At 39.4% G+C, this 17,627-nt stretch overlaps 2 protein-coding genes across 7 annotated transcripts in view; one reads left to right on the top strand and one right to left on the bottom strand.

Annotated features, from left to right (window-relative positions):
• WDFY3 (WD repeat and FYVE domain containing 3) overlaps positions 1 to 2,684 on the top strand; it is a 296,048-nt gene extending 293,364 nt beyond the window's left edge. For 4 of the 5 annotated variants that reach the window (XM_027853427.1, XM_027853425.1, XM_027853426.1 and 1 more), the window contains one exon: positions 735 to 2,684. In XM_027853427.1, the coding sequence (XP_027709228.1) occupies positions 735 to 858 (124 nt within the window). In that variant the 3' untranslated portion in view covers positions 859 to 2,684. The remainder of the gene's footprint in view (positions 1 to 734) is intronic. The other variant, XM_027853424.1, reaches the window with a different exon arrangement.
• A 12,425-nt stretch (positions 2,685 to 15,109) lies between these two features.
• CDS1 (CDP-diacylglycerol synthase 1) overlaps positions 15,110 to 17,627 on the bottom strand; it is a 74,721-nt gene continuing 72,203 nt past the window's right edge. For both annotated transcript variants that reach the window (XM_027853365.1, XM_027853366.1), the window contains exon 13: positions 15,110 to 16,688. In XM_027853365.1, coding sequence (XP_027709166.1) covers positions 16,559 to 16,688 — 130 coding nt within the window. In that variant the 3' untranslated portion in view covers positions 15,110 to 16,558. The remainder of the gene's footprint in view (positions 16,689 to 17,627) is intronic.

Here is a 17,627-nt window from a genome sequence, read left to right as displayed (position 1 = left end):
GTTGTGCCCAAGGAAACAAACTGTGGACAGTTTTAAGTACTGTTGAATTAGAGGTATTTATATTAATTTAGCATTTATATGGATGGCAGCAAAAAGCCGGCTTCAAAAATCAGTAATTGATCATTGGTGTGAGAAAGACTCCGGGTTACCTAGAGAAGGAAGCGAGGTCTTTCAAAACCCAGGAAGTTACCGGCAGCCCTGCCTGGGACCCCACTGCAGCTCCTAAGTAGGCTCTAGAAACACTCTTGAAAGTTCTTCTGAAAATAGCATCAGTGCCTTCTTGTGATCTAGTTACTTACTGGCACTTCAGACGTTCATTTATCTTCCCTTTTTTTTAAGGAAGTGGTTAGGTGACACTTCACTTATCACCTGTGTGAGTTTACCTGAGTTCTTTAACCTCACCTGTAAAATGAGCCATTGGCCTGTGTGCCCTCCAAGGTTCCTTCCAGCTCTCAGGCTGTCATCTTCTGTCTTCCCTTCCCCAATCAAATATGTGTCTAGTCATGATTTTTCATTATTTTACCGTGCACAAGTAATTTAAATGATTTTGTTTTTAAAATCAGGCACCTATCATAAATTAAACTCTGATGTTCTTCCTTTTTCAAACTGGGCCCTAGGATTACTGCATACTTTGTATTTGGTCTTTAAATGAATATATTTGAGCCAGGCAACAAAGGATGAGCTGAGAAGAGGATATCCCGCTCACTGCTTTTCTTTCTCCCCCTTTTCTTCAGGTGCAGCCGATTTCAGTCTGAAATCAAACGTTTGAAAATCTCATCTCCTGTGCGTGTTTGTCAGAACTGTTATTACAACCTACAGCATGAGCGGTGCCCAGAAGATGGGCCCAAAAACTGCTGAGGCTTCAACGGGCCCACGGGAAACAAAGGTGCGCGGACCCCTTGCTCAGCCCCAACCCTTGCTTGGAATGTCTTGGGCAGTGAGCTTGGAGAGCTTTGAAACCGTCTCTGTTTACACGTCTCTTCATACTGTGTGTTGGAAGTGCTGAGTCTAAGCAGGACCAGTGAGTTAAAGGGGCGCAGGAGATGGTAACGGAGGTCGGCCCTTTTGGGGGGAGCAACTCCAGGAGGCTGTGAGGTGGCCCAGCAGTAGACTTTTGTCAGTCCCCAGTTCTCCCTGTTAAGAGTGGCTGTGGAAAAGGAAGAAAATCCTGCCTCACCTAACCATCTTTTCTTGTATCTTGTTTTTGTAGAACTGCTCAACCTCGTTTTGAAAAACAAGAAAAGGCTTTTTAGAAGATAGTTGTAAATCTGCCTTCTTTGCAAGCAACTGTGTATATTGTAAATACCTATAATGGCCTTTTTATCTAAATACAAACTTAATTAACAGCCTGTAACATGGGACTTCAGACTAAACCACTAATTTAATGAACTACTTAAGAGTTTATCCGGCATCTCTCATCTATCAACTTAATTATGAATATGCTTAAAAAAAATCCTCCTCCAAGGCATTATCTATGGGCTTTTTTCTCCTTTCAGATTCTACCTATGCATGTGCGTCTTTTCTTTCAGTTGCCCACGGCATCGTCACTTAAACTAGGCTAGTCACCAAAATAATTTGGCCCTTCTTTGTAAGCAGACAGTGTGGGAGAAGATTATTCTAGTTGTAAGATAACCAGGAATTATCACAATTTTCTTGACATTTTATACCTGGCTACTTACCACTTCATTGTTGTTCATATGTAATAAGGTCTCTTTTATACATATATTGGGGCTGCTGTTTGGGTCATAGTGTAACTTCTTAGCATTTAATAATCAATCCGCTGATTCATGCAGTGCAGGAACCAGCCCAGACCTCCTTAAACCAATGGAAATATGCTTGCATGTAACTCAGAGCTAGTTTCTCTTGCATAAAGTATAAGCACGCGTCTTTGGTGACTGGCTTATTTAAAAAAAAAAAAAAACTGTACAGAATTAAAATATAACCCTTGATGTGTAACTGGATAGCGTCAGGACTACTTGAGGTCACCTCTACCATTCAATACCATCTACCTGAAAACAGTACAATTTATACTATATCAATGTCTATTTTTTGTTTTACTATGAATATAATTGCAATATTTTTAATATTCAGTTGTTTAATTTTGCACCGTAAGTAGAACAGAGTAAATCCACCTATAGGGATTAAAGCTGGTGAAGGGCCTACAGGTAGATAATAGGAAAGAGGCTTTGGTACTGGTATTTTTTTTAATGTGTGTTGAGAGAGAAAGAGAGAGAGTAATCTAGATTTTAACATTTTTCAAACACATAGTAATTCTAAAAAGGCCTGTTATTTTTTAAATATAGAAAAGTTAATGGCCTTAAAATAAGAAAGAAGGGCCTTCGTAAGGAGCATGTGTTAATGCGTTACACAAAAGCCAGTTCTGAATTAAATTCACAACCCTTCATCTTGTAGCCCTGGTGATGGACATTCATCCACTTCAATGCACATGCATTAAATATTACATATTACACACTCATTGGTGTGTAATTCTGTTCTTGTTGTACCCAGTGGACTAGAGCCAAGTAAGTAAAGGACAGATTTGTTCTTCCTCCTGGTGTCAAGGCACTGGAGTACCTTACGCTTAGGGAAAATTGAATCTTTGTTTACCTGTGTTTGAATCTACAATCCAATTATGGCCTCATATTCAATAAAACTTATTAAAGCATTTGCATATTTAAGAGAAATTTTCCGGTACTTTCTTGTTTTTATAAAAGGATTAATGGCATTGATGATTTCTCCCTAAAAGAAGTTGTCCCCTGACTCCACAGAGAAATTGTATCATGTTACTGTGCCCTTTTTTCAGAAGCAGCCTCTTCCCCCTAACTTCCTCATACCAGGTTAATAAACCCGGTATATAATAAACCAGGTAATAACCCCAAACCAGATGGCAGAGGTGTTTCGTCAAGGCTTGAATAGATGCGTCGGTGTGCTTAGTTACTCAGGACTGACTCCTCTGTAACGTAAATGTCGATGGGATGAACGCTTTGATACTTGCCACCTCCGTGAGCAAAAAGTGACTCCCCAACCCCACCTGGTCGCGTTTCCTCTGGCAGCTGGTGCTGTGGGCAACTGTTTTGTTCAAAGGAGTTTTTTTTTGTTCTTGCTTCTGACGCAAAGACACAAAACAGCTGGAGCAGCAAGATCCAACCCATTTTCTTGGATCGATTTCTGTTTTCCGGGTCCACGTGTTGAACATAACCCCACTCACAGTGTACAGCCATCTTTCCAAGTGGTCTCTGTTCTCTGCAAGTACCTCACATGCCTTCTTTCGCCTTGTTCTTGGGAGCGTCAGGATTCATGTTGTCCTTAGCCATCCGTGTGTAGTATGCAGGTGTAATGTCGTGCTTCTGAAAAGGTGAGCCGCCCACAGTGACCATCCACCTGGACATGAGCAAAACACTTTAGAGAAATTATTTTGCACTTTCTTATGTACAAAGTTGGTAGAAACTTATTTTTTGCTTTATATCATTTAAAGAACTTTTGTTTTGGTAATTGAACTGTGTATAAAATATTTATGCAGTTAAAACTTTTTAGAAAGTATTTTTAATTTCAGCAAGTGTGTTTACTTGTTGCATGACTATTAACACAGCTGACTTTTTGTGTCAGTGCAATGTATATTTTTTGTCCAGTTATTAACTTGTTAGCCCTAGTAAACAACCATTGATTTGTACAGCAACAGAACTCAATTGAAGATAACTAGCTGAGACTGGATTGTGGAATTTTGTACTATATTGCAGAATCCAATATCTGTTTTTTGGTGGTTATGTAAAAGGCCTGAAGAATTACTATGTAGTGTGCAATCTGTGATATCTGAATGTTCATTGTCTATCTGTCTGATGCAAAAAGGTAGATTAATACAATTACAATACATGATTAAATGCAATAGTTCAGGTACCTAAGTATTTTTTTTCCATTTCAAATAAATACCTGCTATTTACCACCAAAAAGTTGTTTTAAGCTGTTTTATTTTTTTTTTTTAAAGCAGAGTCCAATAAAAACTTCCTGAACTTTTGTATAACTGGTTTAAAGGTTTATTTTTTCTGGAAGCAGAGTGTCGAGGCTAGCGAACCAGCCTTGGAAGCCAGGGAGATATGGCCTATACATTCAGGCGAGGGCCCCTGGGCCAGTGGACCCATCGTTCCGTCGTCCCATCTCTTATCTTCTCAGCGTTGTGGGCAACTCTTGGAGACCGTAAATTACAGGTTTAAAAATGATGACTTGCATTATTAGAAAAGGTTCCCCCACTTGGGAGTTCACTGTGTCAGTGTGATCACATGTCCAGCCTCTGTCCTCTCTTCAATAAAACTCAGAGACCTCAGGCATAGATTTATTAGAGCTAGAAATGAGTGACAATTCAACTCGCCGTTGCACATAGGTTAGAATTGTGGTACTCCACTCTGCCCCCGTACTGTATTATATCAAAATTTACCAAAATGTAAAGATCATGTTTTAATTATTAAAACTGAATTTTGAGAAAGGGTGTTACAAGTCAATAATTAATTTATGCCCTGTAAACACCAAAATGAGAAACTCTGGGTGTCTTAAGAATTCCAAATTTGTTAATAAACGTATCTTTCACCTCAACCACATCCCTTTTCAAGACGACTCCTTTGAGGAATAACAAAAAAAACTTAACTAGAAATGTTTGTGCCTGAAGCAAGCAGCTCTCAGTGTGTATGGGGGGGGGTGGTGTAGAACAAGAGGAGGCTGCCCCTGCCTCCCGCCCAGGGAGAGGAAGGATGATACTGGGTTGCTTCCTATTCTAAATAATTATTCTAGATAAGTAGAAGGTGCTGAAGTCAGAGTTTTGCTTTTTGCATATTTGGCATCTCAGAAACCTGTTCAACCGGGAGTAGGGAGTCAGGTTGTAATAGAAAACAGATGCTTTTAAGGGGTCGGGCATTGAAAAAAGAGAACTTGAATTTCCCCTCACCCCCATCACCCCCCCCAAAAAAAAGAAAGAAAGAAAGAAAAAACCCTTCTCAGTATCCTAACAGTGTAAGAGCTGTAGAGGCATACAGGACAGAGAAGCTCCTCTGTAGGACATAACTCTGCCGCAAGGCCTGCTGCATCTTTTTCTGACGCTCCAGGGTCCTTACACAGTGCCTGGCAGCTAGTAGAATCTCAATAAAATCTCGTGGGTTGGCTGATTCAACCTCAGGGCTCATTTTACAGAGGAGGAAACTGAGGCATCCTGCTCAGCGTCCTAGAGGAAACTCACACTGAGGAGGCAAACCCGGTTTAGATGGTTAGAGCTGGGGGTGAGTGTTTTAGATGTAGTAGGAACCCCACCTTGTGTAGGCTGGGGTGGCTTCACTACGCGGAGCCAAGGAGGAACTCCTGGGGACTTGGGCAGGGGGGTTATGAAAAGCCCGTCCTGCGGATGGGCCGTCATTCCCTTTTCTGACTGAGCACCTCCAATGTCATTACTGTTTCTGAAGGGAAGTAAGTGGGGAAGGGGGATGGCAGAGGTTGCGTTTTATTTTCCTAATTAGGAATAGTACCCTTAAACTTACTCTTAAGTTTTTATTTCATTTTATTGTACAAGAGTATTGCATTGTATTCCATTGCTGAACCTGAACTAGGCCTGGCCCAGAATAGCTGCTGTCAGTTGAAATAAGTAGGTTACAATGACATCTTGTTAATTTAATTGTTGAAGTGGGGGGAAGGGTGATGCAGAAAGAAGAAAACCTTGGATGATTGGATTCTAGATACAGGGCCCTGGTGTCCCGTGACTGCATATATGTCAAGCACATATGGGGAGCCCTCAGTAGGAAGAGGAGGGGCTCCTTTGACCCCATAGGAATTGCCTGATGGGTGTTTAATTATTAAATTATTATTATTATTATAAATTATTATAATATATAATTATAAAGTATTATTATAAATAATAATTATTATTAATCATTAAAGGGGTCATTCCAGGCATTCTCCAGCCACCCACACTCCTCAACAATCTCGTGCCTGAACCTGCCCAGGAGGGCCTCCTGGCTTCACACAGCAGACAGGCAGGCAGTTGGCTCACACCCCAAGTACTGTTCAGCCACCCAAACTCCATTGCCTAGCTCCATTCTCACCCCTTTCTAGGCTGTACTTGGAACTCTCCCTCCTCATCTCTGCCTCCTGGCTTTCCTGGCTTCCTTCCAGTTTCATCCAAAGTCCCACCTTCTGCAGGAAGCCTTTCCAAATCACACTTGATACCAGTGCCTTCCAAGCTCTGTTGTTATCTCTAATTTATCCCGTACACATCTTGTTTCCACATAGTTATTGCACTGTTGTTTCCATTACACGGTACCCTTGAGAACTAGAGCTGTCTTTTGCCTTTTTGTGTACCCTGGGCACTTAGCACAATTCCTTGCACATAGTAGATTACGTGCTAGTTGACTCACTGATGTTTTAGGAAAACTGAATTGGGAGAAATAAAAAATAAATTTTCTTTGCGTATTCAGCAATTAGAGATATGAGTGTATTTTTGTTTTGTAAGGATCAGTCCTTGACCCTTAAAAAGGCAGAAGGGCAATTAACAGGCTTAGAGACAGTTAAAGTGAAAAGGTCCAAGGTGATGGGGTGTTAATGGTAGGCACCAAAGCTGAAGACCACCTGCATTAGTACTATAAAGGAAGATAATGAGAGCAAGAGTGAATATGAGAATTGATCATTATCGCCAGGGCTAAGAAAGCCAGGGCTTATCCTATTACTACATTTTCACTACTCCCGCTCACCCACTCTGCCAAAACTAAACCAAATACCTCCGATGCTTACTATCTGTATCATCCTGGACAAGTCATTTAACACCCCTGAGCCCGGCTTTTCATCAGTAAAATGATGTGGTTTTACCAGAGGGCCGCTGATCCCCCATCCAAGTCTGTATTTATAACCCTGTGAGTAACCAATGGCCTCAAAGACCAACTTACCCAAACTCCTTGTTTTATAGAGGAGGAAACAGACTCAGGTCTTCTGAGCCCCAGTCCAGCCCTGTTCCAGCCTGGTTCAGTACAATTCAACAGACATTTTTAAAGCTCCTGCTATGTGGAAGGAAGATGTCATTATCATTGCTACCCTGACTCTCTCTGCTGGATTGGGTCCCCATTACAGATCATAATATGGGGAGCCCTGAGTAGGAAGGATCGCATCTCTTTGCATCTCCCAGCATAGAGCTTACCCTTATTTGTGCCCCTTTTTTTAAGAAATATGAATTATGGCAGTAAATCTAAAGAGGCAGGAAGCACTGTCATGTGTTGGAAACACCATCTGTTGGGAGTTTAAGCTGATTCCTCATCCCCACCACGTAGCTGCATGAGCCCCGGCAAAGTCCCATCACCTCCAGGCCTCCAGTCCTCGTTGGCTGAATGACAATAGCAACTTCCCCATCTACATTTCACCAACATGGGGATCAAGTTAGATGTCGTGGATGAAGGCACAAAAGTAAGTCATCAATATTCAGAACATCTCATTTGAAAGCTGCTCATCAGCGATGCTGAGACAAAGAATGGTGCCTACAGCAAGTCGCTTCCTGTTTCTGGTCCTCAGTTTCTCCATCTGTACAATTAAAGGGTTAGAATATGACATCTAATGTCCTTCCCAGATTTATAATCCTGTAAGCGCCGTCACAAGTCGTGTAGAACAAGGCTAGGTGAGTGTTTGGTTAGCTGATCTACCTGTCTATCTCAGAAGAGATGTGAAGCGGCAGGGACGTTAATGGAAATGGTGCTGGATTTGGAACCAGGGACTCCAGAGTCAAATCCAGACTCTGCCAGTGTTTTGACATTGGGCAAGTCGCTTAACCCACCAGGCCTGAGTTTCTCTAAGTTCCCTTACTACTCTAAATCTATGATTGAGCTCCTTGTGTCCCCTGGCCCTACCTACATACACAACCTGAAAAAAAAATTACCATATACCTCGGTGTCTAGCATAATGCCTGGCACGTCAGGGGTATTTAACAAATACTTGTTGATTTTTTTATTGATCCTATATAAAATTCAAATGTTCTATCTGCCTTAATCATAGTTAGAGCAGACCTACCCCACTCCTTGCAAAGTGTTTGAGTCAACTGCAATAGAACTTTTGTATTCAGGTCATTTAGGAATAAGGTTGGATTTTCCTAAATTAAAGAATAAAAAGCTCTGGAATTCCCAAGAATCGTCCTAAACTTGGGACAATGCAGCATAATTCTGTTGTTATTTTTAACCACAAGAAGATAAAACCATTTGAAACTTTCACCAGTATAGAGGGACTCCAATAGAACTCCCTTGACCAATTGCAGATTGGGATCTAGATCATGTGATTTCCCCAGGTTCACACAGATGGTAAGTATCAGAAGCAGGATGGCAGTCCACTGGACCAAACATCAAAGAGCTCAGGCATCAAGTGGCCATGATCTAATGAACCTGTGTACCCTCACTCCTCTGACATGATCCAATAAGCAATCACGTGTAAGGATTGGACTCCATTGATTATGCTACCTACTGAAAAGTAATAGTCTTTGTTGGATAATAATACTTCTTAATTGAATAAATCAGAACTGAGTGTGAACAGGGCCTGTACACCTCCTTCAATTAATCAAAGCCATTGTGTGAGAAACTGGGTCATGTCCTAAGAAATTTGTATAAAAAAGAAAGGAGTGGGGCAGTTAGGTGGTGCAGCTCTGGCCTTGGAGTCAGGAGGACCTGAGTTCAAATCCAACCTCAGACACTTGACACTTACTAGCTGTGTGACTCTGGGCAAGTCACTTAACCCCAACTGCCTCACCCAAAAATAAATTAATTAATTTTTTTTTTTTAAAAAGGAGCTAGCTCAAAATCAGATAGTGATTACAAGGGTCTGGAAGGAGTAGGATCACACAGAGTTGAGACAAGAACTAATAGTCCTTAGGCAACCAATGAAAGGAGAAAAAGAAGGTAGAAGTGAACTGTGACAAAGAAAGGGGAAATCAAGGAAGATCATCAGCTCTATAGGTATCTCCAAGCAGAAGACCCTTCTGATGCCACCACTGTTCCCACCTACTCAAGGAATAAAACAAAGTCTGCTCTTTCCCCAAAATCCTTTCCTAGCATCTGTTACGGTAATAATATAATAAATATTATAAAATATACATATAAAATACATAAAAATAATATAATAAAAATTACAATGCTACCCTAATTAATTTATTTAATGCTTAATCAAACCAAACTCCCAAAAGAACATTTTAGAGATTCTGAAAAAAAAAAGAAAAAAATGTATATGCAAAAACAAAAGGTCAAGAATCTCAAGGATGATAATGACAAAAACTGGCAAGAATGGAGTGTACCAGTAGATTTAATATTGAATAAATTAATTAGAGTAGCAGGTCGTTCACTTATTTTCAGGAAATCATCTGGAATCTCCCGGGTCAAGCGGGTTACCCCTCACTGGACTTGGCTTCTGAGGCTACAGCAGATTCTGCCATGGACAGCAGTTGCTGGGCCTCTGATGGGTCTTGGGAAATGTTGACATTTATAAGGTCACAACTTGTTCCTTTCATCTCATACCCATTCATCAAAGGTTAGGAAAGAGCAAACTCAACAGAGACAAAAATAACAGGCGCCATGAATTCACAGCCACATGGCAACTCACAGCATTCGTTCATCCTCACCGTGTGCATCTTTGGTTCTGGCTCAGCAGCCATTTGAAAACCTCTCCCTCATCATGCAGTAAGATGCCCCCAAAACCTCTGTGAGTGTTCTCAGTGGGGAAAGAACCCTCTAATACGAATGAAGGCAGAGAGATCGTTGTTCATGCTCAAAGGACTAGGCCCTTATCAGTCTTAGTAGCCAGCATTACCCTTTAAACACAACATAAATGTAAACTGCTTTTTATGCATCTTCAAACCTCTCCTTTCCTTCCAGGAGTTTTGTTTTTTGTTGTTGTTTTTTTTTTTTTGGTAGAATTTCCATGTCTATTCAATATTTCAGGGGCCCAGCTAATTCTGGCATATGTATAGCCTGCCCTCATTTAAGTAAGCAAGTCAAGACTAGTACTGAGATTTGCTTTCTTGTCTAACTTACAGTAATTGTACTATTGGCATTTCAAATGCTGCTGGTTTAAATGGAATAGCTGAAGCTCCTATTACTATTCAGTAGTTAATTCTTGAGTTTGGCAACAATACACATACAAGATCCAGATCAATTATTTTTTTTCAAAGGTCTACTTGGTTGCTTAGGAATGGAATTAATCCTATTCCGGTTTATGGTCCTTCTCACTCTCATCTGAAGATGTGACTAAGCCTGGTCAGCTGGCCCTGGTGGGGCCTACAAAGAGCTGCCCCAAGAACCTTTAAGCTTCAACTTTTAAATACTTAGATCCACTTGGGAAGTCATACTTAATTAGGGTTTGGGAGAGGAAGTGGAAATGATAGTCCTGTGTAGGGGATGCTTTAATCTGCTTTATATCACAAGGATATATGTTTTTTATTTCAGGCACTCAATCCTAGTGCAAAGTTTATTTCTCAATTATTAATAAAAAGGAAGGCTATATCCTTTATTTTGGACATTACATTACTAACGTTAATCTTCAATCTCTGCCTATCTGCCTTCTCTGCTGCCTATAGACAGCTAGGTGACACAGTACATTGAGTTCTGGGCTTAGAGTCAGGAAGATCTAAGTTCAAATATCCAGCTGTGAGACCCTGGACAAATCATTTCACCTATGTTTGCCTCAGTTTCCTCATCTGTAAAATAGCACCTATCTCCCAAGAGTGGGGATTAAATGCAATAGTAACTACAAAGCACTTAGCACAGCACTTGGCACATATTATTATTATTACTAACTTGACCATCTCACTCATACTTAATAAACCCTGACTGGATCCTAGCATTCTAGCTAGCTAGATTTAGAATAATTTCTCTTCCCTTTTCAACCATACAAGTTGAAAGAGCCTTCTGCACTCATCTCTATTTCCTTTCCTCTCTCCTCTCAACTGGAAACAATACGGCTTCTGATTTCATCCCTCAACTAAAACTGCTCTCTCTAAAGTAATTCATGATCTTTGACTTGCCAGATCGAATGAACTTTTCTCAGTCATCATCCTTTACTTCTGTGCAGCTTTTGACACTGTTGACCACTCTCTCATCCCGAATATTCCATATTTCTCTGGGTTGTTTATAATACTCCTCTTTCCCCTATATGTTTAATTCTTTCTCGTTGATCTATGTTGCTGCATCTTCATCCATGTGATGACCCCAGGGCTCTGTCCTGGGCCTCCTTTTCTTTTCCCTTCACTTTGTCACTTGGGAACCTCATCATCTCCCTTAGGTTCAATGATCATCTCTCTTCAGATGTGTATCAGATATATATAGATACAGACATACAGATATCTATACAAGAACACTGTTCGACTCACTCATGCACCACACTATTTCAGGATTATATTTTTAAATAATTTTTTATTATTCTGAATGTGACAAACACCAACAAATATGAGAATTTCAATATTCAAAGAAAAAATATGTGAGATCATGAATTTCTATTGTGTATGGCTTGCTTTATTTTTTTTTTTACAGATTATACACGTGTAGTTATGCAAAACACTTCCATAGTAGTCATGTTATGAAAAACTAAGTATATTTCCCTCAATCCTATCCTGCCCCCCATTTATTCTATTCTCTTTTGACCCTGTCCCTCCTCAGAAGTGTTTGCTTCTGATTACCCCCTCCCCCAATCTGCCCTCCCTTCTATCATCCCCCTGTTCTCTTGTCCCCCTCCCCCCTATTTTCCTGAAGGGTAAGATAAATTTCCATACCCAACTGAGTGTGTATGTTATTCCCTCCTTAAACCATATCCTATAAGAATAAGATTCACTCATTCCCTCTCACCTTCCCATTTCCCCTCCATTGTAAAAGCTTTTTCTTGCGTTTTATGTGAGACACTTTACTCCATTCTACCTTTCCCTTTCTCCTTCTCCCAGTATAATCTTCTCTCACTCCAGATATCACCCTTCATCTTCAACTCACCCTGTGCCCTCTATCTATATCTATCTATCTATCTATATATATACACATATAATTTTTTCCTCCAACTACCCTAATATTGATAAAAGTCTCATGAGTTAAATATATCATCTTTCCATGCAGGAAAGTAAACAGTCCAACCTTACTAAGTCTCTTATGATTTCTCTTTCCTGTTTACCTCTTCATGTTTCACTTGAGTCTTGTATTTGAAAGTCAAATTTTCTATTCAGCTCTGGTCTTTTCATCAAGAATGCGTAGAAGTCCTCTATTTCACTGAATTTCCATTTTTTCCCCTGAAGGATTAGACTCAGTTTTACTGGGTAGGTGATTCTTGGTTGTAATCCTATTTCCTTGCCCTCTGGGATATTATATTCCATGTATGGCTTGCTTTTTAAAAGTGTATATATTCAACACCTATATAGTGTGTGTGTATATATAGTACATGTAGTGCACATTTTAAAAAGCACATATTCAACACATTAGTTTCAAAGGTGGCTTGCCTGTTTCCTTCTCAATTTCCTTGTCAGTAATGATCTTTTCTTCCTCTTCTTCTTTTTCTCTTTCTGCCCTCACGATCAACAGCTCCCCCTACCCAACAAATTCCCCAAAATACACATCTTCCCTTATAATAGGCATAATCAAGAAAAACAAATTCACACATTGACCATGCTTGAAAAAGCAAGCCTCCTCCTTCAGCTAGAATGCATTACCTCTGTCAATCATTATCAGATCTCTAGATCTATGGTTAGGCACTAAATTGATCAGTGTTCTGAAGTCCAAAATGGTTGTTTGTTTGTTTGTTTGTTTTTAACGTAAGAGCCCATCTGAGCTGCTCCCCCAGGTTACACTCACACTCATGGGTTAGGTTACCCAGAGAGTTGTGACTCAGGCTACTCTTGTTACAGTTGTTTATGAAACTGTACTGATGTGCCTCACATTAACAATCTAATTAAAATTAGACTTAATTAGCTTTTAGAAAAAAGCATTTACTAAAATGATATGACGACAATTGGTGTTAAACATAGTCTCCCCAAACCTAACAAGTATAATCTCCCATAAACGCATGGGAAGAGTACAAAGGACGTGGTAAAGAGTAACCCACCCTCTGGTACTGTCCTTTTTCAAGTCTATAGTCTTTACTCATTTCTGCCACATGGCATCTGCCACCCTCCCCGAACCTGCCACTTCCCTTATGTGTCATATAAAGGTCCTCTTCCCTGCATCTGTCTGTCCTCAAGTCTGTGCCTCTACTTGTGTCTGGATGCATTGGCTCCTAAATTTCCAGTGGTTCAAATGTCACGGTCAATGGGTAGAGGAAGAAGAAAGTCTCTTTTCTTCCCATCCAGCACTCCTCTGTTGCCCTCTGAATCAAGCAAAAGGGTATACCTCTACAAAATGTTCCTGAGCCTGGATATTCCCTATTGAATGAATTGTGTATATACACACATACCATAGACATGATTTATATATTTGTTTTGTTCAATCATTCAATCACGTCTGACTCTTCATGACCCCATAGACCTTAGTACACCAGGCTCTTTGATGATACTACCACTCTGGTGCAGGCCATCAGCGCCCGGACTACTGCAACGGCCTGACAGTGTCATCCTGCCCTGTCCTCCCCCAACTCCAGCCCATGCTCCTCAGCCACCAAAGCTGAAATGTCACCATTTCACGCTCCCCCACCCTCACCTCCCCATCCCACCCATTCAGTCAAGTCCAGGGGCTCCGTCTTCTCCAGGAGTAACTATAAAATCCTGCTTGGCTTCCGAAGCCCTCAATATCCTGGCTTCCTCCCCCTAGTCCCCTCCTCTGCAAGGGGCTGATAGCATCTACATCTCTCTCTTCAAACTGCTCATACCCTCTGACCAAATGTCTAAAGTGGAATGGCTTATACCATGATTTGGGATATCATATTTCTGTGTGCCTTCAAATGATTCCTGAAACATAGGCAACTATCAGGTTATTTGGGGTGATTAACTGCTACCACGCATTTTACATTTTCCCTCAAGTCCCTTATCAGACACATGAGTAACATTTGCAAATTGAAATAATTTTTCACGGTGCAGATACATTTATTAAGGACGTTTCTATCCAACTAAGAGGAGAAAACTACAAGAGTCTATAATGGAGTTTTAAGTTTTATTTTTCCCTCAACCCAGCTTTAGTAGATTTAGGCAACCAATTTGAATACACACAATAAACTGGCACCTGTATAAAGTATCTACATTGACATCCTTGCAAAAACTGAAATGTAAGTGAAGAGAAGCCATCAATGGAAAAGCAGATCTCTCTTTCCCCACCCTCCGCCCCGTTTATTGATTGCATTCTTAAACAGAAAACACTTACCTATGAACCAACCAATGGGGGGGGCAAAAAAATCACTAAAAGGAAGGACGTTTTCTACCTTCCATGGATTAAAAAGTAAACCAGCAAATGTAAGAGCAGAAAGCAATAACTAGAATACTTTTTTTAAAAGTTAAATTTAGAATAATTGGCCATTATTATGGCTGAAAAAGAAGATGCTGGCTTTGTTCTTACCATCACAATTACTATCTTGAAATATCTCTTCACAGTGTAAATATAAAAATGACCCACTTGGGTAGGTTGCATTTGTTAAAATAGACTCTATTTTAAGATACATGCTATAAAATTACTCTAAAAAAAGTGAAATCTTTATAACTCTGTTAAAATAAAAATTAAGACTGTTTTTACATATAGAATGTACACCCAATTTGAAGTCTTATCTGTAACCAAAAAGGCCATTATAGGCTTATATTTTATAATGCATTTCATTGTTTACAAGATAGCTATTTCTTTAGATTCTTCTAATTGTTCCATTATATCTAGCAATCATTTAATGGCCTGTTTTAAATTTTTCCCAAATTTAGATTTTTTTTTCTATACAAAATGCACATGTGTATGAGACAGCCAATTAAAACATACCTAACAAGCTTCCTGATACACATACGCATGCATATACATACACATATACATATTTACTTTATAAAATCCACCACATGTCATCCGTGTTTACATATGCCCAAAGTGCTTTTATGATTTGCTATTAGTGATTGATGGGACAAATATAAAGAGCAAAAACAGACAAATGATAAAGCAGCCTAATTCTGAAACTCATCAAAGAATCTTCCAATGCCATTTCGAGATTTTTATTGAAAAGCACAATGAGATATTGCTGATTGTACTCATTCAATAACAAATGATAACCAAATGAATGTAGGACTAAGCAGTAGAATTCTCAGCTCTCCATTCAACCATTTCTCATGTTTCCAGGCTATTTACAGAATACTTACATAGTGCCTAAGGCTAAAAGAAACTTCTCACATTACATATTCAAAAGTGATTGGAATTTAATTCTGACATAAACAAAAATATTGACTGTTCTTGTTGGTGTAATGTTCTTTACAGATACATCTGTCATTCCCTATGTAGTTTAATCCAGGAGCACTAAATTTCTTCAAGTGTTAGTTCCAACCAGTAAACTAAATAAAGAGTGAGAATTTCTACACCATCAGTAGTTTGTTTAGATCCATTTATGACAAATGTAATTAGGTTCAGGTCTCCAGTAAACCAAAGCAAAGGCTTGGCCTTCTTGGACTTTCTGTTCTCGATCAAAGTCTCCTTCCTCAAGTTCAATGATTTACTCACGACTTTAAAGATAGATCACGATATAAGCCAATGGTGTAGAAGCAGCCCCTGGTGCCACAGTGGTGTCAGCATCTCTGATGAGGCCAATACAGTCAAGGAAAGGAAACTGAAATGGCCTTAAGTCTAAACAGCTTACCGCAAATATCCTGCCATATGTCTACTAACTAAACTGGGGTCTTTTGTTTTGGACCTGTGACTGTTCTGAATCCATTTCCCCAAAGGAGTGTTTGACAGTGGGTACCTCAGGCAGAACAGAACGCTCTTCATATTGTCCTTCAGTCACACTGATGATCCTAGAGAACGTTACATACAATTTAATTAGAAAGAGTTAAATGCTGGCCAATTGTCTGATATGCAGATTAGTCTCTTTATTTTACCCTCATCTTTAAAAAAAAATACCCTTTTGCCTGACAAATGATTTTATTCTTTTCAGCTATACTAAGTATATTCATGCCTTAGTCACACAGTTATCCTTGAGAAAATAGAATAAAACAACGAGAATCTACTGGTTAAGTGGATTTTCTACTGTACTATAAAACCTTTAGCTAAAAGGGCTGTTTTGAATCGCATGGACAAATACTTGGCCAAGGGATATATCTAGGACAACCTTAACATTTCCTTAATTTATACATTTGAGAATGTTTGAGTTCTTCCATTCTGAAACCCTGTAGATAAGGAGTGGGATGTCTTGTCAACATCATGAGATACACTAGAAAAAATACAGGATAGTTTTGCAAGCAATTTGTTATATATTTCATACTTGGATCAAATGTTTATTAAATATTCACAGTAATTTTAGAGAAGTAACATTCATGTCTTTAAAAACCTCAATTTACTGCATATTAAATCATTTTTTCTAGACAGGTGCAAAATATATGTCAGTGCTTTTCTACAGAATTGCTTAAAGTTCCTCATGGATCCAGCTATAACTTCAGGGATGGCTGGAGGAGTCCTTTCTCAACGAGATGAGATTTCAGGGTTTTGTAGATATTCAACTGTTGCTCTGGCTGAAGCACTAACAGTTGCTGAAGTACTTTGCTGGGATTTGGGCCCCTGGTGATAAAAGAAAAAAGATGCAGTTTACAATTTGTCAAGGTTATGAATGGTTCTGGCTTCAGGTGAAGGCAGTAGGGCTCTGAGACTCTGGGTCAGACCCTATTCCTCTCCCCAGGCCCATGGGCTTCATAAAGCTGACAGATTCTCCCATGCTTCCAATATACTTATGATGTCTAAATCATGTGCCTGTTTGGATCTTTTCCTTGTATTGGGGGTGATGCTCATCTATGCATAGTTTCTGCCATACCATTTGCCGGTTTTCCCAACATTTTTTGCTCCCATAGCTAGGATTTGGGGATTTATTAACCTCTAGTTTATATTGTGTGCCTAATATATTCCACTGATCAACCTCTTCTATTTCTTGCTTAGTTTCAAAATGTTTTGACAATTGTGGCTGTGTAGCACAGTTTGAAATTAGGTCTGCTGGCTCTCTTTCTTTCCACTTTTCTTCCATTGGTTCCTTTGATATTTTCCACATCTTTTTTTTTCTTCCAGATGAATGTTATGATTTTTTTCTAGCTCTATAATGATAGTCTGATTGGTATGGCACTGAAGTCAATTAATTCAGGGAGTATCACAATTTTTATTATATTGGCCCAGCCTACCCACGAGCAACTATTTCTCTAATTATGTAGATCTGCCTTTGTGTAAACCAGTATTTTGTAACTGTATTTGTAAAGCTCCTCTGAGTATATTGGCAGGTTAACTCTAAAGTATTTTATTTGTATTTATTTTATTCTGTAGTTATTTTAAATGGGATTTCTCTTTCTATCTTGACTTATTCTGTTTATAAAATATACAAAATGTGGGTGATCTGTGTGGGTTTAAATTTTATCTTGCAACTTTGCTTGAAACTGTTAATTGTTCAGTTAGGTTTTTAGCTGACTCTCTAAGATTCTCGTATCATCTGCAAAAAGTCACAATTTTTGTTTCTTC

Source organism: Vombatus ursinus, unplaced genomic scaffold (genome assembly GCF_900497805.2).
Source record: "Vombatus ursinus unplaced genomic scaffold, bare-nosed wombat genome assembly UNPS02009975.1, whole genome shotgun sequence".
Taxonomy (NCBI): Eukaryota; Metazoa; Chordata; class Mammalia; order Diprotodontia; family Vombatidae; genus Vombatus; species Vombatus ursinus.
Note: the sequence above shows the minus strand (reverse complement) of the source record. Positions and strands in the feature narration are given on the sequence as shown.